The sequence below is a fragment of the Tachysurus fulvidraco genome, chromosome 26 (assembly GCF_022655615.1).
Source record: "Tachysurus fulvidraco isolate hzauxx_2018 chromosome 26, HZAU_PFXX_2.0, whole genome shotgun sequence".
In the NCBI taxonomy this organism is placed as follows: Eukaryota; Metazoa; Chordata; class Actinopteri; order Siluriformes; family Bagridae; genus Tachysurus; species Tachysurus fulvidraco.
The window spans coordinates 4,571,053-4,597,515 of NC_062543.1; the positions used below are offsets into that span (position 1 = coordinate 4,571,053).

The window sequence follows — 26,463 nt, forward strand, 5'->3', positions numbered from 1 at the left end:
GGACTCATCAGATCATAACACAAGCCCAGGTGTAGTTATAACGATTGCCATCAGGAACTGCATGTTTTGTGCAAGCCTTCCAGAAAGGCCATCATTTCTGCAAATCAATTAATATAGAAAGTATATTAAATAGTTGCTCTATAGACTTTATACAAGAAATGACGTGTTGATTTGTAAAACGTGACGACTGTTTGGTTTACCTTGTGTATTTTTCTTCTTGAAGGTCAAGGCAGCAGCCGAAGCAGCAGCCACAAGCAAATGGCTTCTCTGCCAATTCCCAGCCCAGTACCAACCCATCTTCCTCTTCCAGCTCTTCCTCCTTATCCTCCTCTTTACCCCCACCTTCGACACCTAAAAGCAAGACTGCCGACAAAGCAGACAAGTCTGACAAGGTTCCCAAACGGGCAGCCATAACCCCTTTCCACCACCGCCTCTCTGTAGACCAGCAGCCATGCCCGGAGCAGGACGCACCTCCTGGACCTCAGCTGGTACTCGCGGCCTTGGACACTTCTTTAGAGAACTTGCCTGGCTGCAAATACCCTAAGCCTATGTTCACTGGCAGAAAAGGGCCTGAATCTCTCCTCCATTCTCCAGTATCACCACTACCACCTACACTAAGTCCACATCCTAGGGTGCAGGACCCTGAGGTTATGGAGGCACCCATGGATGTTTCCCAATGCCTAGAGGGCAGTTCCATGCCTACCGCCCCAGAAATGAGTGACACCGCTCTGTATGCAGCCTCTCTAGTACGCAGAGAAGCCAGTGGAGGCTGGTGGAAGAGTTACAGGACTCCCGTGATAGACATAGTAGAGTACAAGCCACCAGAATTGCCATATGATATGGTGGAGATCAAAGCTGAGGGTGAAGGAACTGCCTTGAAGAGGTATACATGCACACACGGTCATGATTTAGTGCTTAGTGCTCAGGTCTACTGCACTAGTAAATTGCCTTGTTTCTGTCACCAGTTTTTTTGCACAGACGCACAAGAGGTTTAAGATCTCAGAAGAGAGGCTTCAGGAGCACATAAGCACTCTGGGATTCATGCAGCAGCCAGGAGTTGAAGCGCTTGGGGAAGCTGGTGAAGATCCTTATGACTTCAAGGAAGGGGACATCGAGTACAGCTTTCCCACCACCAAAAGGCTAAAGAGCCGCGATCCCAATCGGAAATCAAAGGTCAGGAGGTTGTCTTTGTGCCAGGGATTATGTGGAGCTTTTGTTGAACAATAATAGGAACGTAGATAAATAACTATTTGATGAGTAGCTTTGCGAGCAGAATTGTTTTCAAGCGTAACCAACACGAATTCCATTAGGTATCGATATTCACAGGAGGGCAGGTCAGAGCTGTAACATCCCTGACTAGCATGTATCCATATCTAGTGCTAAAATCATAATGGTTTCACAGCAGCTTTTGTTGAAACATTTTCACAGTCATCCTTAAACATTTTCACCGTTATCGTTAAACATTTTCACCGTTATCGGTAAACATTTTCATCGTTATCGTTAAACATTTTCACCGTTATTGTTAAACATTTTCATCGGTAAACATTTTCATCGGTAAACATTTTCACCGTTATCGTTAAACATTTTCATCGTTATCGTTAAACATTTTCATCGTTATCGTTAAACATTTTCATCGTTATCGTTAAACATTTTCACCGTTATCGGTAAACATTTTCACCGTTATCGTTAAACATTTTCATCGTTATCGTTAAACATTTTCACCGTTATTGTTAAACATTTTCATCGTTATCGTTAAACATTTTCATCGTTATCGTTAAACATTTTCATCGTTATCGTTAAACATTTTCATCGTTATCGTTAAACATTTTCACCGTTATCGTTAAACATTTTCATCGTTATCGTTAAACATTTTCACCGTTATCGGTAAACATTTTCACCGTTATCGTTAAACATTTTCATCGTTATCGTTAAACATTTTCATCGTTATCGTTAAACATTTTCACCGTTATCGTTAAACATTTTCATCGTTATCGTTAAACATTTTCACCGTTATTGTTAAACATTTTCATCGTTATCGTTAAACATTTTCATCGTTATCGTTAAACATTTTCACCGTTATCGTTAAACATTTTCATCGTTATTGTTAAACATTTTCACCGTTATTGTTAAACATTTTCATCGTTAAACATTTTCACCGTTATTGTTAAACATTTTCACCGTTATTGTTAAACATTTTCATCGTTAAACATTTTCACCGTTATTAAACATTTTCACCGTTATTGTTAAACATTTTCATCGTTAAACATTTTCACCGTTATTGTTAAACATTTTCATCGTTAAACATTTTCACCGTTATTGTTAAACATTTTCATCGTTAAACATTTTCACCGTTATTGTTAAACATTTTCACCGTTATCGTTAAACATTTTCATCGTTATTGTTAAACATTTTCACCGTTATTGTTAAACATTTTCATCGTTAAACATTTTCACCGTTATTGTTAAACATTTTCATCGTTATCGTTAAACATTTTCACCGTTATCGTTAAACATTTTCACCGTTATTAAACATTTTCACCGTTATTGTTAAACATTTTCATCGTTAAACATTTTCACCGTTATTGTTAAACATTTTCATCGTTAAACATTTTCACCGTTATTGTTAAACATTTTCATCGTTAAACATTTTCACCGTTATTGTTAAACATTTTCACCGTTATCGTGGTTGTTTTTGTAGTATGATGGTATACTGAAAAGTGTGCACTAATTGAGAAAATTCTGTTTAGTATGTAGAACAGACTGTAGGTGGGTTTGTGGGTTTAAAGCCTACAATAAGTTTTGATGCAAATCTATCTATCTATCTATCTATCTATCTATCTATCTATCTATCTATCTATCTATCTATCTATCTATCTATCTATCTATCTATCTATCTATCTAGTTCATCTCTCTGTTGGTCAGTTTGTCTGACTGTCTCTCTGTCTGTCTGTCAGTTTGTCTGTCTGTCTGTCTGTCTGTCTGTCTTCATCTTTCTCTCTGCCTGTCTTTCTGTCTGCTTACCTGTCTATCTGCTTCCTGTTCTTCTGTCTGTTTGTTTGTCTGTCTGTCTGTCTGTCTGTCTGTCTGTCTCTCAGTTTGTCTGTCTGTCTGTCTGTCTGTCTGTCTTTCAGTTTGTCTGTCTATGTTTGTCTGTCTGTCTGTCTGTCTTCATATTTCTCTCTGCCTGTCTTTCTGTCTGCTTACCTGTCTATCTGCTTCCTGTTCTTCTGTCTGTTTGTTTGTCTGTCTGTCTGTCTGTCTCTCAGTTTGTCTGTCTGTCTGTCTGTCTGTCTGTCTTTCAGTTTGTCTTTCTATGTTTGTCTGTCTGTCTGTCTGTCTGTCTTCATCTTTCTCTCTGCCTGTCTTTCTGTCTGCTTACCTGTCTATCTGCTTCCTGTTCTTCTGTCTGTTTGTTTGTCTGTCTGTCTGTCTGTCTGTCTGTCTCTCAGTTTGTCTGTCTGTCTGTCTGTCTGTCTGTCTTTCAGTTTGTCTGTCTATGTTTGTCTGTCTGTCTGTCTGTCTTCATCTTTCTCTCTGCCTGTCTTTCTGTCTGCTTACCTGTCTATCTGCTTCCTGTTCTTCTGTCTGTTTGTTTGTCTGTCTGTCTGTCTGTCTGTCTCTCAGTTTGTCTGTCTGTCTGTCTGTCTGTCTGTCTGTCTTTCAGTTTGTCTGTCTGTCTGTCTGTCTTTCAGTTTGTCTGTCTATGTTTGTCTGTCTGTCTGTCTGTCTGTCTTCATCTTTCTCTCTGTCTGTCTTTGTCTGCTTACCCTTTATCTATCTACTTACCTATCTACTTATATATATATTTTACCACATGGGGCATGTTTTGTAAATATTATGAAATATTAATAGAGGCTTTATTGCATGACAGAACATTATGCTGAACCTGGCGGTCTAAATACTTAATGCCATTGCTGTAAGTGACAACACAATGCAAAACAAAAGGTGATAAAGAAATGCAGAGGGGTCGTAAAGTATACATATAGACTTTATATATGCACTGTACATAATACACTCCATGCAATCTTTACGGCATACTAGACTTTTCTAATGAATTGACTTAGGTATGCATTTTTTATTTGTTAGAGTTTGGATAGCTTGAATGTGTGTGTGTTTCTAAGGGAGAGGAGGTCAATGGCAACAGCACGGTCCCTGAAGGGAAAGATGCCATGTCCATTTTCAGCTCCGCTCCTAAATTTGGTGAGTCTGCAGTCTCTGAATCATCCATGCATAATTTAGGAGCTGCAGACGCTCTCATTGAATGCTGTCTTGTTCCAGCAGAGGAATTGGCTCAGGACGAGTCTGGGGGAAAGGCCAACCCGCCTCTGACCAGAGAGAAAGATCTGATAGTGCTCATATCAGACTTGGAAAACATCTTTGGAGAGGAGGAAGATGATCTTGGGGTGAGTGGCTGCTTAGATCATTAATATTATAGGACCCTAAAAGAGAGAGTCACTACTAAAATCTGCTATTTATTAGCTTTTTTACTTACTGAACGATGCCAAGTGGAAAATGTGACAAAAAATTAGTAACCTAATTACTTTCAGAGCACAGATAGGATTGTGAGAACATTTTGTGAGAGTATTTTGGGAGTCGTCGTGTACGGAATGCAGACACGGACGTGACGATTAACTCGTATAGTTTTTTTGTTGTTATGGTTATTAGGTTTAAACGAAGTATGATTATGTGTTTATTTTGTAATATATCGCAATCAAGCTGCTACTTCATTTGAATGTAAATGCTTTAGTCTGCTAATAGCTTTGTTTTTAGAGTTACTGCTAAAACGACTATTTCACAAAATAAGTCCCAAATGTGATTTACAGAATGATTGGTCCTATTTTGCTTCTTTTCAGACCACTTTTCCTAATCATCAGCAGCAATCCAAGACTGTGGTGCCAGGAACTGAAGAGCGCCCCCTGGGGATTGATGGGAGAGTAGCAGTACCATATCCCTCAAGTATGTCCTTTTTGGAGAGCTTTCTGTTTTTTTTTTGTTTTTTTTTTTGTATCCTATAGGCTTATATCCTATATGATAACACTTAAGCCACAGTATGAGACTTGTGTAGCCCTGTGATGAGCTGTTTTTTTTTTCCCCCTTGATTTACACTTTCTTATGTTCTTTCTTTCTCATCTTAGCAGTAGCAGAGCTTCAGCGGATGTTCCCCACTCCTCCCTCTCTGGAGCAACACCCAGCATTCTCCCCAATTACAACCTACCGAGACACCCCCAGCCAAGAAACCCCAGCACCCTCAGTGGGACATGAGCATCTCCACAACACCCACACCAACAGCCATTTTAGTGACTTTAGGTCTGACATGGATGAGAGTGTGACAAGCCCCAAAGCAGAGGATATACGGGTATGTAGCTTTGAGGAGTTAAAAACTGTGCATCAAAAGAATAACGTGTAAGAAATATAACATGATGGGACTTGTTTATTTTCCATATTTTATTCCACCCATTTCACAGCAATTTGCATACAGTTCAAAAACTATGTTCCCAAATATTAAGCTTGTCATGTTACCGAATGACTTTCATGTGTGTTGAAGACTTTCCCATGTTAGAAATATTACTTGTACACAACAAGTACACTGGGGACTTCTTCCATAACTGGCAAATAAATATATCTTTACAAAAATCTGCATTATATCAAATATATCGTCTGTCGTATCGTCATTGTTTAAGAAGATATTTTGTAATCTGTTTATTCTGATCGTCTGCTGTACGTGTCCCTGTGAATGAGTTGTGACTAGACAGATGACAACATATTAGAATGAGCACGTTTATACGAACATGTGATTTGCCTTGCAGATGATAGAACACCCTCTGACTAATCACAGTTAAGAATTTATCAGAGCCACATAACATAACCCCATACAATAGACCATCGAAGATGCTGTATTCAATTTAAAAGTTTAAAGTTCTCATTTCAAGTTTCATAATTTGCATTGTTTACCTTTTTAATTTCTGTACCATGTCCTCCGTCCGTCCAGTCGCAAGTGGGATGTTCCATGTTTGCTCCCCTCCGGACATTACCCAGCCAGTGTCTTCCCCCACTGAAGATCCCTGAGCAGTGCTACTACAGACCCTCGTGGTCCTTGCTTCCTAAGATGGAGCCCTACTGCCTCCCGAGCCAGGCTCCTTTTGTACCACATGGATATGTGTAAGTTTGCTGACTGCATAAACATTTTCATTGCTAATTTTCATTGCTTGTTTACACTTTTATCATCATCATCATCATCATCATCATCAGCTGTCCAGGGTTCTGTGTATCAGGTCTGACAGAATATCTCTCTGAATATCTCTCTTTTCTTTCCATAGTAATGTTCCAAGCATCGGCACTCTGCAGGACCCAGACTATGCCCAGATGAGCACTGGTACCGCGTCTGTTGGCACAGCAGGTGGAGTCCTGCCTTCACCTGCAACACCCCGTTTCTCTGTACCTACCCCACGCACCCCGCGCACCCCACGTGGTGTAGGCACTGCCAGTGGGCAGGGCTCCATCAAGCAGGACGGTACAGAGCTGAGCTCGCCCATTTCCACACCCTCCACTGGCCTGCCCCTTAGCTCGGTGGAGCCACTGGCATCAGGGCCGGTTTTACCCGAAGCGCACAGCCTCTACGTCATCTTGCTTCTCTCTGATTCTGTCCTGGATGTATTCAAGGACCGCAGCTTTGACAGCTGCTGCATCTGCGCTTGCAATATGAACGTGAAGGGTGCTGATGTGGGGATTTACATCCCTGACTCAACCCGTGAGGATCAGTATCGCTGTATGTGTGGCTTCAGTGCCATTGCTAACCGACGTCTGGCGCACGGTGCAGGACTCTTCCTTGAGGATGAGCTGGATATCTTTGGGCGTGGCTCAGAGGCAGGACGGGCAGCTGAGAGGAGGCTGGCACTGGGCAGGAGGGACACACCTACTGGTGGGAGGCGTGCCCAGGAGCAGACTCCAATAAAGGTGTTAGAACTGATTCAGGAGCAGTGTTCCCAGCCTATCTTGTCTGTGGCATCGCTGCACAGTCCTGCTGCTTGTTCTTGCCGTAGCAGGCAGAGGGCGCTGTTGCAGAGCTGGGTGGCTGACCGACTATGGGCAGACAGTAGCGATGCATGTGTGGAGTGTTACAATGCTCTGGTGCAGGGGCTGCAGTACGTGGACAATGCAGCTGGTGGGAAGGTGGAGCAAGCTTTAGTCAGAAGCAGTGCACTTCACTCCTGGCCTCACACAAATGGTAAACAATCAATCACACCTGCGGACCGCAGTCAACATCGCAGGCTTAACTTTAACCAACTGTGACACGAAAATAGGAATTTCTTCCCAAAGTGTATTCCCTCTCACACCAAGTGGTCCTGTGAAAGCTTGCGGGTCCATAACGAATAATGTAACCGGGATTTAACAGTAACAGAAGACGAATGATAAATATCAATTAAAGATGCATGACGATTCTACGTTTTGCATTTGTGTCGCATATTTGAGCGGAAATTAAGATTCGATTTGATTTATTTACCCACAGCAGCAATTTCTTGCCACTAATATTTAGCTCCATTTTACATTTTTTAATATGCATGTCTTCAGCCTGTCTTCATGCAGTAATAATTTACAATGTAATGAATCCCAAATATCTTCTTATTCACTATGTAGAATTTATTGCTAAATAAATATAGAATGTTCTTGTGCTCCTGCAGTGTTGGATATCAGCATGCTGTCCTCTCAGGATGTAGTACGCATGCTGCTGTCTCTGCAGCCCTTCCTGCAAGATGCCATTCAGAAGAAGCGCACTGGCCGGACCTGGGAAAACATACAACACGTGCAGGGCCCGCTCACATGGCAGCAGTTCCACAAAATGGCTGGAAGAGGTTCTTACGGTGAGTCTGACATGTTTGACTAATCTGTATATGCAAAAAAAATAAAAATAAAAATTACATGCAAAAAAAATATATAAAAAGTATTCGCCGAACTTAGTGTTTGATATAGACTATAATGTCCCTATTTTCCCTGCATGCTTGGACCTCTAGGTTCAGAGGAATCTCCAGAGCCACTCCCCATTCCCACACTGTTATTAGGTTATGACCGAGACTTTATGGCCTTGTCGCCTTTGGCTCTGCCTTTTTGGGAGAAGTTGCTTTTGGAGCCATACGGAGGTCAAAGAGATGTTGCTTTCCTGGTCCTCTGCCCTAATAATGAGATCCTTCTTGCTGGAGCCAGAACCTTTTTTCAGGAGCTCAGTGCTGTCTATGAGGTATTAGGCTTGTCATATTTAGTATTTTTAGGTTTTGTCTTGCATTAATACACATTCCCAGCGTTTAAATGGTTGTTTTTTTCCTGTTTGTATTTCAGTCATGTCGCTTGGGCAAACACCATCCATTGGCCCGGATGACCAGAGATGGCATAGTACCAGTTGGAACTATGGAATCTGCAAAGCCGGAGGAGAATGGAGGAGAGGTGGATGAATGGATGACAGGACCATGGGCAGGTCAATACAGAGAGGATCATTTAAGAAAACTCAAGCTCTATGCCCAAACCTGCAAGCAGAAATTAGGTATGTATATATCAGCTTGTTTCTTTCACTAAATCAAGAATATAGCCTTGGAGATATAGCACTTTGCAGTGTTAAGTACCGCATCATCATCATTTTTTGTAATTATTTTAATTACCGAGTGATTCATACTGTAAGGAAGAACTGATTTTTGACTGGTGACAGTCTACAGATGTTCACAGCTGCAACACCTACTAATGTCAATAGGCAGTGATTTGCTACTACAAGACATAGAAAAGCATTTGCCCTATCGTCTGTTTAAAGTCACTCTGCCACAAACATGGTAGCGGTTCAACTGGCCGTGTTCTCCGGGTTCTGAGGGATGGTAAACTCTCTCCCCAGATACTCCTCCAGTACCCCTTTTCCACCAAAAAGAACCAGGTGCTGGTTCAGAGCTAGTGCTGGTGTTGGTTCAAAGCTGGTTCCACTTGGCGCCGAGTCTGACGTCACTGTATACGTGTCACGTGTCCCAGCAACGTTAGCGCAGCAGCGGCAAACACAAACACAACATCAACAATGGCGGATGTTGCTTTACTGTTAATGCTCATGGCTTTGCGAACCTACATCGGCACCCGAACCCGGCGAATCCAGCGTGTACGTGCATCACCGTGTAATCTGTATAAACAGAGGTTGTAATCGATAAAGTACATAACGTTATTTTATCATTAACACAGAAAAAAGTTAGCTTTAGCATGTAGCTAACTACTATCATGTGTGCTGATAATGTATCATATCGCGGTAAAGTAAAAGTGTATTAAACATTAGTATACTTAAGGTATATTATCAAACGTGCTAACAGTAGCCCCGCCCACAGCCCCTGACACAAGCGGTTCTTAAGTCTAGACCAGCAACGTTTTGGTGCTACTTAAGAACCACTTTTCCTGGTTCAGAGCCGGTGCTTTGGCGGTCGAAACAGAAAGAACTGGTTCTAAATTAGGCTCCGAACCAGCACTCGAACTGCCTCGGTGGAAAAGGGGCACAAGTGTGCTGCCCATTGTCACATCAGTTCAAAAAGATGTGGTTGGTGTCTCAAAGGAAGCACGTGTTAGTTTTTACCCTCTGCAATTGGTAGATCTTATATGATAGAAGAGTGCTGGCTGGTGGGTGGGAGTTGGCAAGTGACCGAATTGTAATTATCCCTAAATAGCAGTTGATCTTCACTTGTTTGAGTACAGCTAAAACTGTCTAAACCTATTTTGATCTACATCATGTTTTCTTACGGTTCAATTTCCAGCTCCACAGCTCTCAACTCTGTCATTAGACAGCAATCTTCTCCTGCCCCCAAAGCCTCAATCTAGCTCAGCTCCTGCTCCTTCCAACCAGCTGAACCCCAGCACTGGAGCCCCTGAAGGAGAAACATCTACAGCAGCAACAACAGCAGCAGCACCAACAGCACCAACAGCAGGAGCCCCAGCAAACACACCCACGCCTACAAGTACCAGCACGGGTCAGGCCAGCACAGAAGGCACAGATACACAAAGTGTCCCTAACACAACTCCAAACCAGCAGAGTCATCCAACAGAGAATGCTGAGAGGTGAGCGTACATATGAATAAAATGTTGTAGCCTAGTGGTTAAGGTGGGGATGTGGTAGCCTAGTGGTTAAGGTGTCGGCCTGCCAATCGGAAGGTTGAGAGTTTCATTCCTACATCCTCCAAGCTGCCCCTTTTGGGCCCCTGAGAAAGGCCCTTAACCCTCAATTGCTCAGTTGTATAAAAATGTAAGTCGCCCTGGATACGGGCGTCTGCTAAATGCTGTGAATGTAAATAAAACTTACAAGGTATCCTATGATCTGAATGTTACAAGATTATTTATGATTGAATGAATGCATCAATAATAAAGTATAAACAGAGGCATCGAATCTTTTCCCGATAGCTTGGCAGAGCGAGAGCGAATCGGCATTCCCACGGCAGCACAGTCGGCGGATAGCCACGCCTACCCTCCAGCCATAGTGCTGTACCTGGTGGACCCCTTTTTGTGCTCAGGCTCAGGGGTGGGGTCAGGGGAAGAAGAGGAAGCAGAAGAGGTGCAGTCACGCAGCATGTGGTTGCTGGCACTTCTGCGCTGCTACACAGATATGCTGAGCTCACTGCCAGAGAACATACAGTCAGCGCTGGTGCTACAGGTCAGAATACAGGAAATCATCCATATCCATTTTCAGTTTAGGGTTATGCCAACTGTTGGGTGCATGATGTACTTTTACATACCACACACATTTTATTGTTGTCATGTAAGGGATGTTTACGTACACACACATATGTTTCTAGCTACATTGTTACGCCATTCACTAAATTCCAGAGGACTAAGAAGGACAAAACAGTCATACAGGTAGATGTATTTTAGGAAACAAATAAACAACCAAAAACTACGGTTAGGGTTAAGGTTAGATTATAAAATAGGCCACGCCTACCTGATGACGCAATATCTGTTACACTGTTCTGAAATCCCTGGAAATAAGTGCCTGCCACATTGGTACAGTAATGCTAAGAACCTATTGAATTATTGCATCACATGATTGTGCTGAAGGAAGTCCAAAGTAGTGGTACAGTATTTAGTATCAGCCTACGCTAGAGGCGTCTCAGTTTGAGTTAAGTTCTGGCTAGAATTTGACTGACTATAATGGTTTAACCTTAATGGTTCTCACCTCAACTTGAAGTTCAATTGAAAATTCATGTGTATAGCGCTTTTAACAATGGACATTGGCTCAAAGCAGCTTCACAGAACATATAGTAGATTAATGTAGTACAAAAATTCATGATCGATATTTAAATGTGTTTTTATTTATCTCCAATGAGCAAGTCAAATGATTTATCACATCTGGATTCTAGGTGGTACCGTGTCAGTACCTGTTACAGCCAGCCAGTGGTGAGAGTCCTCTGTACCTGCAGCACCTGCGGTCGCTGGCTTTCTCTGCCCATTCGCAGTGCAGACGGCGGCTTCCTACTCAAACGCACATCAAATCCCTCACGGGTTTTGGTCCGGCTGCCACCATTAGTACTTTGTTCAAGAGTGTGGAGGTAAGGCTACAATCTACAAATTGTCCCTCATGGCCACTTAAGCCTTTAGAGACCTGTTTCTAATGACAATTTTATTTTGTATTATTTATTTAAAAGATGTTTGCGGTGGCTCTTGGCTTAAAAGAGCACCAACTATTGTTTTATCCCTTTACTGCTTATGCAACTAAACCTAACTATCTGTGTTCTCGGCAGAACCCGAGCTCTATGCAAGTGTACTCTCCTCCGTTCGTCCTGGCCCCTCTGCGCACTAAGCAACCAGACGTAGGAGAGGAAGCTTCCACCCGCTACAATGTGCTCTTCGTTGGGTATTGCCTGTCTCATGACCAGCGCTGGATACTTGTTTCTTGCACTGATCAGCAGGGGGAGCTCTTAGAGACCTGCATCATCAACATTGATGTACCCAACAGGTACGACCTGCTGCAAGCTGTCGATTACTTACCTGTTTATTGTAGATCGAGAGAATTAACGCAAGGATTTTGGCATGCAGGTCTCGCCGACCCAAGTTCTCCCCACGCAAAATAGGCCTGCAGAAACTGTGGGAGTGGTGTATTGGTATCATCCAAATGACAGCAATACCTTGGAGGATTGTGATCGGGCGGTTGGGTCGATTAGGTCATGGCGAGCTGAAAGGTCTGTTGCTTCTAGTTTTATCCAGTGTTCATATCTTCTATGTAGCTCTGTTTTGGGGAAAATTATGGTATCTCACCTACTTATTCTACCGCCTTGTACTGATGAGATTCAAACCTATGTTTTGTATTGACATGTGCCTTTGTTTTAGTCCTTTTTGTTTTAATTCTGTACTGTCAGTGGCTCGTTATCACATGCGTTCACCTATATCGTGTCAGCCGTTAAGTTTGAGCCGTGTTTCCTGTTGTCCAGCTTATGGCATGGTTTTGCCTCTCACAGAGTTTCCATATCCATACACTGAAACTCGGTTCTGTTCTATTTCAGTTAATTGCACTGTCAGTGCTTTGCTAATAATTGTGTGTAGAATGATGGTGCTTAACCTTGATCTCTGTCTCTCACCTCAGACTGGAGTCTGCTGCTGGGAGAACACTCTTTGCACTCGATTAGCAGGCAGCTGCGTGAGGCATGTCGCATGTGTGGAATTTCAGCCGCCGATTCGCCATCCATCCTCAGTGCCTGCCTGGTCTCCATGGAGCCCCAGGGGTCCTTTGTGGTCATGCCAGGTAAGAGCTGGAGATTACATAATAAGAGAATACAGGCTGACTTTTAAATGTACATTTTCTACGATGATTCATCCGGAAGTCAGCGATTGAGCTGGAAAGTTTACAATGGCCTTGAAAACTGTACCAATCACCAATCATAGTGACTGGTTTTATATTAAAGTGATCAATGTTCAGCACTCAGTTTGGGATTTATTTCAGCACTCAGTTTTGAGTAATAAGCAGTAAACAAAATGCCTTCTGTAATGTAATGAATCCTAGTTATCCACAAGGTTTTCCTTGATTAGTTTAAATAACTAATCTCTCTGTCCCTTGCATCAAAACACATTACATTTACATTTACGGCATTTAGCAGACACCCTTATCCACATATCCGCTCTTTAAATCTAGTACCTATTTCTAAACAGAGGACATACTGTTTGTTTCTAGCATTCAAAATCATCATATCCTTCATTTATTGATTCTTGCACCAGTGACTCAGTGATAGTTCCTGCCTTGACACTTTTCTTCTAAATCCTCCTAAATCCTTTGCAGATGCTGTGACTATGGGTTCAGTGTTTGGCCGGAGCACGGCTCTCAACCTGCAGACGTCTCAGCTCAACACCCCACAGGATGCTTCCTGCACCCATATCCTGGTCTTTCCTACTTCCTCCACTACGGCCCCAAGTTCCTACCCTACTGAGGACAACACAGGTACACAAAAACTTTGATGGAAAATGATTAAAATAATAATAAAAAAAACTAAAATCTGTAGTGCTACCAGCAAAGGGAGATGTACATATACAGGATGACTCACAACTCTCTCTCTCCCACTCTCTCTCTCTCTCTCTCTCTCTCTCTCTCTCTCTCTCTCTCTCTCTCTCTCTCTTTTTTGCCCTAATTATTACAGACGATATATTTGGCCTGCCTTTCACGGATGACCTGGAGAAAGACATTGAGCATGATATGATGCTTATCACCGGAAACCTTCACGCTTCCCCTAACACCTCGCCAGTGCCTTCCCCTGGCTCCCCCTGTGGTCTGGGGGTGGGCTCCCATTTCCCTCACACTAGGGTTAGCGTCATTTTCCATGCAACACTTCTTAACACATCACACCTAATTTATACCGCAGCGCTGTTGAATCCTTGAATCTGATTGGGTGGGAGGTGGCAGCTTTCTGACTCGGCTCTGACAGTAATACAGATCGGCAGGTTGAATTATTCCATTTGTTCCATTATTATTATCATTTATTATTATATATTATCAGATATTTTCATTTCTATGATAACAGCTAATTCACAAGGAGATGGTTTATTCAATTTGTATAGGAGAAGTCTCTTTAACAGTCAGCAAGATTTCTTTGCCCTTGGTGGTTTTAACATAACTATCAATAAAATAATAATAATAAAGTAAAAGTTAAAGCATAATAAAGGATAATAAAAAAAAGTTTGACCTGTTGTTGATTGCTGTGTTGTAAGATGGATAAAGAATTGTGCTGTTATAAGAAAAATAACTAGTTTATTCACACAACTCATTCCTGTTACAGCACATTTATTATGTTTTATTCTATGCTCAGGCTGAAGATTAAAATGATTTATTTCTTTATGATTTATTTCTTTATTTTAAGTCACATCCCCTTGTTTTATTAGGAGGCGACAATTTCTACAGACTTGCCAGTAAAAAAAAAACTTCTTTATAAAATGAAAATATTCTCTAATATTAACTTATTGTCTGTTAATCTTGACTTTTTTTTGTTACTGTGTAATGATATTCTTTTTTTGTGTAAAAATACATTATATTGTTCCGTAACGCCTAAAGAAGACAGATACACGTTTTAAAGCTCTACAGTGCCCCTAGTGGCCGAAATGTTGCATCCTTCTAACTTTTTCTCAATCATGTACATGCACCTGCTGTGTGTGTAGCGTGTTAAATAGTGTGTGTGTCGTCTTGTGTGCAGAGTCAGGGTGAGCGGTTGTTGTCCCGTGAGGCTCCTGAGGAGCTAAAGCAGCAGCCCCTGGCTTTAGGCTATTACGTCTCCACTGCTCAGGCAGAAGGACTGCCTCACTGGTTCTGGGCTTCGTGTCCTCAAGCGCAGAACCAATGTCCACTCTTTCTCAAGGTAGAAATCGTGTCCTCTTTATTAACCAGTAGATGATAAAAAAAAACACATGATAAAAGCATATAAAAATGATCACACACAAAGATATTTTTTAATGTGATTCATCGTGTGTTTATTTTAAAGGCTTCTCTGCACCACCACATCTCCATCGCTCAGACAGACGAGCTTGTCTCCAGCAAGACATCCCAGAGGAACCCACATCCACTGGACTCCAAAACCACTTCAGATGTGCTCAGGTCAGCAAAACCACATTATACAATCAGTCTGGCTTTGTGCCTGATTATCTTTTGTTCTGTTAACTAGTTAATAATTCATGTCCCATTAACCGAACTCATTAATCAATAGTTTTATAATGGAATAGGAATCCAGCATACAGCAGGCACTCATGGAGATTAGAGATTAGAGTGTACAGTATGTGTAACAGGGAATAAGGTGAAAATCTCCTGGTTTCACACTTGCACTTGACTTTATAGTACACCGTTATAGAGAAGAAATGATGCCAAACTTTTTCCATGCCAAACTTTGGGTTGCCAAATATAAATTCAAATTTGAAACATTTTTATTAGCTTTTTTTTTATTCAGAATTTTCATATTCTCATAAAGTTGCTCTGCGACAATAAAATCTGATATACAAATAAAGTCAAATCGAATGAAATAAGATCAGAGTTTTATTTTTTATTTTTTGGAGTTAATGACAGAAGTCCAAAAGAAGATTTTCTGGGCTCTGCCTGTAATTCACACCTTCAGGATTGATCTTGAGTGTGGTGTGTTGACCAGCGCATCTAAACACAAGAATTAAGCTGAAAAATGTAAAAATCTACAAATCACCTGAAAAAAAAATCTGTTTAAATATTGGGGTAGTGGTGTCTGAAGTGGTTACAGCTCTGGGTTGTTGATCGGAGGATCAGGGTTCGAGCCCCAGCACTGCCAAGCTGCCCCTGTTGGGCCCTTGACCAAGGCCCTTAACCTTCACTGCTCCAGTGGTGCTGTATCATGGCTGAACCAAAAGTTGGGATATGTGAAGAAAGAATTTCACTGTGCTGTAATGTATATGTGATAAAATAAAGGCTTCTGTATCTTCTATTAAAATGCCATACTTACCTGAACCCAATTTCTCTGAATCCAGCATTATGACTTTATGTTTTGCAGGTTTGTGCTGGAGCAGTACAACGCCCTCTCCTGGTTAACCTGCAGCCCGGCCACACAAGACCGCCGCTCCTGCCTCCCTGTGCACTTAGTCATCCTCACACAGATGTACAACGCCATCCTCAACATCTTATAGGACTAGTGAGTGAGGCCAGCACAGCTGCATGCCTCTGAAACGGGTGCTTGGGACCAGCGTTCTGAAATGTAGCCACCGTTCGGTTATGAGTTGAGGTGGAAAGGGTAACTCTTTTGCTCTAGCACTGCCTTTCTTTACGGGCCGGAGTTCTGGATTACTGGGCTTTGAACTTTGAACCAACAAAGGCAGCTTGTGCTATCCATAGAGGCCAGTCATCTCTTTTCTGGTTTTCTTTTTTTTTTTTTTTTGGGAAGCATGCAACCATCTCAGAAGTAAGCATAGTACAATCACTACCCTTTAACTCTGATGGGGTCATACGGTGGGGACCTGGAGGAAAGGGTTTTGAATCTTGCACTTTTTGGATTGAAAATTCAGCTTCAAATGGCAGCCATACTTTAAAGTGTTTTTGTTCTTTTTTGTTTCGTTCCTGCCCTTTTTTCCCTTCATGTCAGACCCAAGCGATGTGGGCTAGCTGGGTTAATTATAGAGTATTAACACTAGGATGGAAGCTAACAACATCTCACAGATATCTACACAGATGTGATCTACGGAAACAACCGGAGCAACCGGTAGACCCGATTCGAACGCTAAGGCTGTGTTCACTTTAGATCGGATCTGTCTCGCTAGATGGCTTACATCATCTATCAAATGTTTTTTGAACACTACTCAGTTCCTCCATATTGTTCTTCAATCTGTGCCCTAATTATCAGGATTAAATTGCAGAATCTATATTCGATCGGTCTCAACCACATTGAATATTATTTATCAGATCAACTAGGACCACATATGAAAGAGTCTCAGGTCTGATCTGAAAGAAGGAGAAAAAAAAATTCCTGTCCCACTGAGGCAGAAATAAATACATCGGATTTATGTGGATGTGAGCGTAGCCTAAGGTTCTGTCTCCAGCGGCATTCAATTTCCCACAGACCCCTGAAGATTCACAGAACATCTCATGCTCATTTCCTCTACGGCCTAAACCAATATGCAAAGAAACTCTCCATCGCACTCCAAACTGCCCACAGTGTCATCAGCCCAGAGGCTAATGGTCCAGCAAGAGAAGCCCAGCTAAACCATCTACTTCTTTTTTTTTTTTTTTAATTAAACATCATTGTATTTTATTGTACAAAGCTCTTCTGATTATATCTCTCTCAATTTGTACTTAAAAGCTGAACCCACGAGAGAGAACGCAACAAACTCTGTTTAATAACGGCACTTTCTCCCTCGCGGCCATGTTGTAGATAAACTCGCCAGCTAATATTTGACAATGAAATCAAAACTCTTGTTTATAGTGTAGACTTTGCAGAGAATTATTTTTATTAATGCAAGCAAAAAAAAATAAAATTGAGTAATTTCCTTTTTTTTTTTCTTCTTTTTTTTTTTTTCCAAATTTAAATCGAGAGCATTGAGATGGTAATTTTAAAGACGATTGTACAACGAAATGTTAAAATGCCATATTTATATATTATATATCCCATTGTATACATTACATTTATACCAAATCTCTTTCTAGCTACCCCAAAAGGGTAAATATTGTGTAGGGATTTACATTAAAAAAAAAGTCTTTCATGAGACAAAACAGTATAAAAGCGTTTATGAAATGAATGCATTAAGTTGCCTATTTTTTATTTACATTCGTCTTATTTTGCCTTTTAATTTAATGCGTTAAGTTAATAGCTAAACGATGCAGAAATGATATATTTATGAAGTGTTTTCTATCACTGCAAAATGAACTTGAACTAGGCAATAGATTGAATTCAGTGTATATGAACATGAAACTTATTGTACATTTGAACTAATATGCATTATTTGTAAGGCAGTCTTTAAAGATGTCAAATTTAACCGTCGGAAAAAGGCCTGTTTCTTATTCATGGTCACAAATGTTGCCCTGTAATTTGTATACTTCCTTGCATGTTTGTATATACACTTTTCAGCAGTGTTCTTTTTTTTTTTCCTCCCATATTTTTGAAGCTGTACATTTCATGGCATTATTGAATTTATTTTATTTTATTCTACATGACTCCTATGAAGTTTTTTTTTTATTTTTTATTATTTTTTTTAGATATAAATATACAGTATAGCCACCTCATTCAAATACAGCCAAGGGTGCATTGCCAAGACTTATGTATACTAAGGACAAATACTTTTGGGGCAGGTTTGTTACACCTACCATCATTTTGAATATTGAGCAGATCTGTCTCTGGGAAAAAAAAAAAGGATCTGTATCTTTTACACTTTTTTTAAAGTAAATTATTCAAATCTGAACGGCTCGTGTTTTTTTGGTCGGTGTCGCTGTTAAAAGGAGAACATGGATCTTGGGTTGTTGTTTTTTTGTTTGTTTGTTTGTTTGTTTGCATGTTGGGTTGTTTGCCTGAACTGAACACCTGATGGTTAAATCCTGCAAACAAAGGATGGAACGGTATGAAAAATGGCAGCTTCCTGTGCTTAACAGTGTGTGCCTACAGCTTCATATTTTCGTATAGACTTACACTAACTTATTCTCACAGTTCGATGCTCTGCTAGAACAAAAATGTTTACGACTTGTAAATAAGACCTTGAGGTTTTAATTAAACAAACATAAAATGTGTTTTTTTTTTTTTTGTGCTTTTAACGTGATTTGAAAAAATCCCAGCTTTCTCATTTACAAACAACCTGCGAACCTCTAAACATAATCCTTTTATTTTTAAAATGAACATAAACTTGTGGAACATCTGAACATCTACTACAACAAGCTTAGCTAGAAATTAGCAAAACTAGCTAGCTAACATGGAAACCAAATTATGGATGTTAGTTTCTCGATCCTGGATGTAGCGCAACTTAGAACTTTGGTAAATTGTTTTCATAAATAGAAAAAAATCAACACAATTCAGAACACATGAACACCCTCTAAACTCACCCTCTAAACCCACCCCCACCCCCCATGCAACATGATCTATTCACTACAACAGCAAACGACTTGAACCGTCCGACTGCACCTTACAGCGGTGTATGAAGTGACATGAATGTGTCCGGTTCATTCGCACCTGACCTTGTGGTACAGTATGTACTAAAAAATGCTACAAAGGAAGGGGGGGAGCATCGATCTCAAATTCTGCTTCGTTCCCTTCGATAACGTCCCTGAGGCGTTCAACGAGAGGAATTTTAAACATCACAGTCAACCGAGTATCTCTAGTCAGTTTCGTATACATTTACAAGATAAGAAGAATCATTCGTTTGCCAGCTTGTTCTGGAAAAGTGCTAGTCCGCTAGGCTCCTTAGTTATTTCAATGGATCGTTCAATATAGTACGCATCAAACTGGGCTTTAATTTTACACTTAAATTGGCTTTGTTTTAAATTCACACTCTAAACCATTTCAAGATGGTTAAACTTAGAAAGGAAGGTCCACATACTGTGTTAAAAAGTGTGTAAAGATGAAGATATGCTTTGTTTCAAGAAAACAGATTACTTTAAGTTTCATCTTTCATTTATGGAATTTGGCAGATTGAGGGCCTTCCTCAGGGGCCCAAGTGGTGGCAGCTTGGTGGATCTGGGATTCAAGCTCGCTACATTATGATCTGCAGTCTAACACCTTAAATAGTGAGCTACCACATGCTCCAGCTCTCAAAACTTTGAGTTCATATATCAAAACTTGTCATGACAAATTGGGTTAAAGAAATAACCTAATCCTGTTTTACTGTGGAAGTCATCGAGCTGACTCAAGTGAGTTAAGAGCAGGCAAAATATTTCCAGTTAAAGTTCTCAATACCAAGAGAAATATAGCACCAAACGTATGTAGGTATGGCTAGATATTTTCCAGCTGCATTTGGAAAGATGGTCATGAAACTAGTCACCCAGTGGTTAAGGTGTTGAACATGTCTCAGACGGTTCTGAGTTCAAATCCCTGGATCAGCAAGTATCGAAAGTGTATAAAATGAGATGAAGTCGCTCTGGATGCTAAATGTCTTCAATGTAAATTTATGTTGAGTTAGAAGATAAAGGATTTTTTTTAATAAGATCTGGATTAAATACCAAAAACTGCACTGGAACTGTAGCATCTCCATGCTAACTGTATAACATAAAGTGCTCATTGCTAGCTCACAATTCATTATATATCTAATTTGGTTAGGAGTTAGTATTGATTCATTTTCTGTAGCAGCACCTCAGACGGTCGGTTTCTCTTGATGTTGAAACGCAATGTTAGTTGTTTCCACGGCGATGAACACGAATAATAAACGTTTTCTTATTTATGTCTTTTAACACAGCTAGAAATGATTTACTCCTTACATGAACTTTGATATTCATGCTGGTTTCCTCGACACAAAGTAGTTGTGGAAAATAAGTTTTGTTTTGTTCATGAAAATGATCTTCACAAAAGAAGATCACATCACTCTGTGGCATGACTTCAACACCAATGTGTTCACTGATAAGGAGCCACTGTGCTTTTTTCATGGATGAATCCGAATGAATAAACAGTTAAAGAAAAGAGTTAATAGTTTGAAAGAGCGCATAATTAGCGTAAACACAAGGGAACCCTTTTGGCGTGATGACGTTTGATGTCGCCGATGACATCCGCAGTCCTGTTTAGCCAGTTGCTAGGAACCATCTTATTCAAGTCATAAAACTAAAAATGTTAGTACAACTGATGTATTTTATGTCATAGCATAAAGAGTGAAAATATCTTGAGCTTGTGTTAACCACAGACCTTATTTCAGACATGACGAAGCTGACTAACATTGATTGATGATGCTAAATGCTAATTCACATCCTTTAACTGCTTTTTAAAATTCGGTACTATCGGAAGAAGCTACATCGATAACGGGTAAAAAAAAAAAAACGGCTTCCTTATCCGGGGCTTTAAGTAAACAACATGTCTGGAGTGCCACATAGAAATGGACCTTCTGAACCCAGCAGATTCTCCATCAACCTCATGTCCCATTAACAACAACCGAATTCCTTTTCAGCTTACCTGGACAGAAGTGATGATTTTGCACAGGAAGCTCACCAGATGACTCACATTGAGGACCAAAACATGCAAGAGAAGGTCCATTTTGAAGATCAGGGTCAAGTGAAAAGGGGCCCACTTAAGTACAACCCTGGCAATTCAATAACACTGGGCCTTGGTGCTAGCACTTGAGGAGAAAGAAATCAACAGAATGAACATAACAATAAGAAGGGCTTGCAGGCGCACCGGTGCAGTGGTCATTGAAGAGAGGACTCTAAAGAGTCACTCCTGGGTTCAGGCGCCGGTCTAATGGCAGTCCATGGAGTGGTAGTGAGGGCTAATTGTGTTGTACATTACCCACAGATGGCCTATTAAGCCTCACTGGCCCACTTTAGCCACCAAATGGCCTCTAAATTGGACAAAGGAATTCAAAGTGCACCTTGCCAATGAATCTATATAAGCTTTTAAACGCCGTTCTAAATGCATATTAGATTATATGTAAAGCCCGGGTCTGACCCGAGTCTAAATCTGTACCATAGTGTTACTGCATGCCATTTTATATTAAAATGCTGCTTCATTTTATTTACTCTAGGACATCTAATAGACATTTATTAGACATTATTTAAATTAAATATTATGATGAAGACCCACGCTGTATAATAAAGAAAACTTTCTATTTCTATGATAATGTGATCCAATTCAGTACATGCCATTAAATATCCACTTTTAGATAATTCATTTTAAAAAATGTTAAGGGTTGGGCAATATGCCAATTCATCCATATCTGGCTACATCATGTAGCAGTATATGATGGAAATTATGATACCGTAATTAATTAAAAATACATTTTTGCAGTTTATTGATAGAATTTATAAATGTACATTACATTTGCTGCATTTAACAGAAGCTCTTTTCCACAGTGACTTACATTAACATTATTTATACAACTGAGCAGTTGAGGGTTATGGGCCTGGCTCAAGGACCCAGGAATTGGTGGTGGAAACACACACATGTTCCTACTTACCTGAGAAAATGTTGGGTTCCTGGAAAGGTTCCTGTGGTGGAACCATACTGAGTATTTGATTATGTTCCTGTAATGGAGACATGCAAAAGTTTCAGCTTTTCTGGTCAAACTTCAAGCTTCCTGAAAAGGTTCCTGTAAATAAAACACACCAAACGTTCCTGGGTTACTGAAAAAGCTCTTGTGATGAAAACAAACCAAATGTTTCTGAGCTCCTGAAAGGGATCCTTGCTAGAAACATGCCTAACCTCTGTGGGTTGCTGGAAAACTTTATAGGTTCTTGAAAAGGTTCCTGTTATGGAAACTCTATATGTTGTAGGTTCTGGAAAAAAAGAATGGTTTCATAAATAAAGGTTCCTTGTCCTGAAAAGTTCAGACTCTTGAAGCAGCATGTCTATGTTGTAGCTGCCCTGGCTGTGTGTGTGTGTGTGTGTGTGTGTGTGTGTGTGTGTGTGTGTGTGTGTGTGTGTGTGTGTGTGTGTGTGTGTGTGTGTGTGTGTGTGTGTGTGTGTGCGCGCACTTGTGTGTGAGTTTGGCTGTAGCTGTATAGAGGTCAAGCAGTGTGGTAGGTCAGCTTTATTTCCAACTGAGCTGTTGTGGGTTTATTAGGTGATAAGTGCAAACACAGGCTCACAGGCATTACACACTAGCACGCAAGCACCACAGAAAGTGAGCAGCTCAAACTGTCACCAGTGTCAGGAGCTTAATCATGTGCTAGATGAAGTTAACAGGTCCACTCTCAAAAAAGGGGCAGGTTACTACAGGGGTTTTCATCTGATAGGTGTCACAAAAACCATTAACTCTCCTGAAGAACTCTTAAGGAACCTGGTGCAAAAACAGTGCAGCACTTGTGTCAAAGTTTTAACTCTATTTAGGCTAAAAAAAAAAAATTGCTTAAAGAATTGAGCAGACAGGATGGAGGTGTATTAAATCAACCAGCTGAGTTTCCTTAGCACCCAACTAGCTACAGTCTAACAACCACCTGGGAACATTATAGTATTATAAAGACCATAGCATCCACATGGTACCCTATAACAGCTGTCTCTCAACCAACTGGTATAGCATAGCAACCACCTAGCAATTCCCTAGTAACCAAAAGGTAAGCAAAACTACAACCTAGCGTATCTTAGCAACAACCTAACAACTGACTGGGTTAGCATAGCAACTAAGCAATGATAAAAAAAAAAACAAAAAAAAAACACCTTGATATTAAAGTTCTTCCGTGTACTTTAACATTATATATTTGTTTATTATTATTGTTTATTTAACAGACAAATTTACTGCAAAAACAGAGCTGTTAAAATCATCAAGCACTCAATCCACCCCAGTATCCATCTTTTCACTTTGCTGCCATCTGGTAAGCGCTTCCGTAGCCTGATGGCAAAAAAACGAGAGACTTAGGAGGAGTTTCTTCCCCCAGGCCATCAGGCTCCTAAACTCAAAACCAGCCTCTTAACATCTTCATGTCTCTACTTGCTATTCACTTTATCAGTAAGATATTCATCATTCACTACCTCACATTGACATACTGTACTGTAAGTGTCAACATTCCTGTGTATCTCAATATTTAAGACTACAGTATAATGCACATATGCACATTGCCTTTTTGTACATCCCTGTTTATCTCAATATTACAGTTTACTTTCATGCACTCTATTTTTCATTCTATATTTAATACCACAGTATACATCTTCTTTTATATTTTATTCTTATATTTTTATTGTGTCATTTTATTTCACTCTTTGCTATATTTTCATCTGTGTTGTATTTTTTTAATAATTGCACTATGTGGCAAATACAAATCTTGAATATTGAATCTTCATAGAGTTTTATAATGTTAGAAATTCATTAAATGACAACTGACCCTGCTCTCCCCTACGACCACAGCAATAAGCAAATGTGGAATTTGGTCGCGTTATTTCTGAGAGTACTGAAACTGCTTTTTTAAAGGAAATCACAGTCCTAGGGTTCAACCTTTCAGGGTTTCTACCTTTTAGGGTTTTCAATTTTTAGGGTTCCACCATTTAGGGTTATTTCAGTGCCACAAACTGACTAAATCACACGCATCTTCAGTAAGTGCTTTGAGAGACTCATCAGAGAATACATCTGCTCTGTGCTGCCTGCCTCACTTGATCCGCTACAGTTTGCATACCGCAGCAACCGTTAAACAGACGATGCTATCGCTTGCACCCTACACACTGCTCTCTCCCACCTGGACAATAAGAACACCTATGTGAGAATGCTGTTTGTGGACTACAGCTCAGCATTTAACACTATAGTGCCTGCCACACTTGTAGTGAAGCTCCAGACTCTGGGACTAAACAGATCTCTGTGCAGCTGGATTCTGGACTTCCTGACAGGCAGAAGTCAGGTGGTGAGAATGGGCAACATTACTTCATCCCCGCTGATCCTGAACACCGGTGCTCCTCAGGGCTGTATCCTCAGCCCACTCCTGTATTCCCTGTATACACACGACTGTACAGCCACACACAGCGCCAACGTCATTGTCAAATTCGCTGATGATACAACGGTGATAGGCCTACAGAGAAGAGGTGAGCACCGTGACTAAATGGTGTCAGGAGAACCACCTCTCACTAAACACTGACAAGACCAAGGAGCTGGTGGTAGATTTCAGGAGACAGAGCAGAGAACACAGACCCATCACCATCGACAAGACACCTGTGGAGCGTGTGAGCAGCTTTAAGTTTCTGGGTGTTAACATCAGTGAGGATCTCACCTGGTCCACACACACTGACGCAGTGCTGAAAAAAGGCACACCAACATTTTACACCTGCACTATAGAGAGCATCATGACGGGCTGCATCACCGCCTGGTTTGGAAACAGCACCGTTGGCAACCGTAAAGCTCTGAAAAGGGTCGTGCGAACTGCCAGCCACATTGTTGGAGGTGAGCTTCCCTCCCTCCAGGACATCTACAACAGGTGGTGTATAAGAAAAGCTCGGAGGATCACTAATGACTCCAGCCACCCGTCCCACAGACTGCTCTCTCTGCTCCCCTCAGGAAGACGTCTCCGCAGCATCCGATCCCTCACTAGTCGACTGAGGGATAGCTTTTTCCCTCAGGCCATCAGACTAATTAACAACCATAACTAACACAGCACACAGCATACTCCCACAATATTCAACAGTTCAACACTGGACTATACACACACACACACTGCATTCGTACTGCATCAGTACACACAGGACTATACACACACACTGCATTTAATTTAAAATAACAATTTATATAACAATAAGCTATCGGTACCACAGGACATTTCTGTATCTGTACAGTCTGTTGCACTTTACATGATACATATATATTACATGTATATAATACTTATATATATATTATTTATATTCATACTTATACATACATATATGTGTGGGTGTATATATGTGTAGTAGTACACTGTGTGTACTGACTATACATGAGCACATCCTTTCCACATTTTCCGCATTTGCACATTTCAAATGGTACTGAGCATTTTGCACATTTTTTATTAACCTGTTTGTAAATTGTTCTAATTTCTGTTTCTTACTACTCTATGTGAATGGTTCTGCAATTTCTGGAGCTCGCTCCCAAGAATTTCACTCACCCTGGCACATGTGCCGTGGTGATGTGACAATAAAGGTGACTTGACTTGACTTGACTTGACTGCATGCACATTTTGACCAAAAACAAGTAACACATTCAATCTGCATTGTCATACACTTTCAAAGTGATTCTTCAATGCTTCCAAGCTACTAAACCAGGCAGGAAATCCACTCGCCTTGCATATTTGTAGGAAACAACACAGTAACACTAATGAATAGATCATCAAATATTAAAGGACACACTGCAGGAAAGAGCACAAAGTTAAAAGTCAGCCATTTTATAACGAAGACTAGAGACTCGGGTTGTACAAGGTTTGGTCCTGAAATAAAGCAGGAGGTTTTTGTCAGACAGCAGGTTGTGGGGTAGAAGTCATGGGGTAGGCAGTTGTTTATAAAAGGGGGCGGTGTTTCCATGGATGAGTCGGGGTGGAGTTTGTGTCGAATTTGGTGTCAAGTGTAGCGAGTAGGAGTGACTGGGTCATGTTTTTGCACCTGGATCAGGATCATGGCTCTGAATTAACACCTCTTTAAAAACCAGTTCTATTTTGAACAAGACTTTGAAAGGAAATTCTCACAGAGAATGAACAGATAAAATCCTGTAGAGTGTTTTATGGGAAGTGGATATAAAAAAGTGTGCTTTAAGTGTGTTCTTCACTTGTGGGTTTTCTCTGGTTTCCATTCAAACACATTCAACCTTGAGCTTAGACAAACAAGACATAATAAAGTTGTACACGTTTACATCGATTCTTCTTTTCTTCACGCTCGGAAATTAAGCTCTTTTGATACTCAGTCTACTCAGACAAACATGAACT

General features: G+C 40.7%; 1 protein-coding gene across 5 annotated transcripts in view; it reads left to right on the top strand.

Moving 5' to 3' along the window:
* The window catches only part of LOC113641011 (mediator complex subunit 13L), a 96,825-nt gene extending 78,451 nt beyond the window's left edge, over positions 1-18,374 (top strand). For 2 of the 5 annotated variants that reach the window (XM_027143589.2, XM_027143596.2), the window contains exons 10-31: positions 224-883; positions 966-1,173; positions 4,121-4,199; positions 4,278-4,402; positions 4,853-4,955; positions 5,135-5,355; positions 5,989-6,158; positions 6,317-7,224; positions 7,679-7,858; positions 8,009-8,232; positions 8,331-8,532; positions 9,764-10,064; positions 10,404-10,653; positions 11,357-11,545; positions 11,738-11,952; positions 12,033-12,175; positions 12,577-12,735; positions 13,267-13,425; positions 13,622-13,785; positions 14,669-14,830; positions 14,954-15,066; positions 15,980-18,374. In XM_027143589.2, coding sequence (XP_026999390.1) covers positions 224-883; positions 966-1,173; positions 4,121-4,199; positions 4,278-4,402; positions 4,853-4,955; positions 5,135-5,355; positions 5,989-6,158; positions 6,317-7,224; positions 7,679-7,858; positions 8,009-8,232; positions 8,331-8,532; positions 9,764-10,064; positions 10,404-10,653; positions 11,357-11,545; positions 11,738-11,952; positions 12,033-12,175; positions 12,577-12,735; positions 13,267-13,425; positions 13,622-13,785; positions 14,669-14,830; positions 14,954-15,066; positions 15,980-16,112 — 5,068 coding nt within the window. In that variant the 3' untranslated portion in view covers positions 16,113-18,374. The remainder of the gene's footprint in view (positions 1-223; positions 884-965; positions 1,174-4,120; positions 4,200-4,277; positions 4,403-4,852; positions 4,956-5,134; positions 5,356-5,988; positions 6,159-6,316; positions 7,225-7,678; positions 7,859-8,008; positions 8,233-8,330; positions 8,533-9,763; positions 10,065-10,403; positions 10,654-11,356; positions 11,546-11,737; positions 11,953-12,032; positions 12,176-12,576; positions 12,736-13,266; positions 13,426-13,621; positions 13,786-14,668; positions 14,831-14,953; positions 15,067-15,979) is intronic. The other 3 variants (XM_027143620.2, XM_027143612.2, XM_027143605.2) reach the window with 3 other exon arrangements.
* The last annotated feature ends 8,089 nt before the right edge of the window (positions 18,375-26,463 follow it).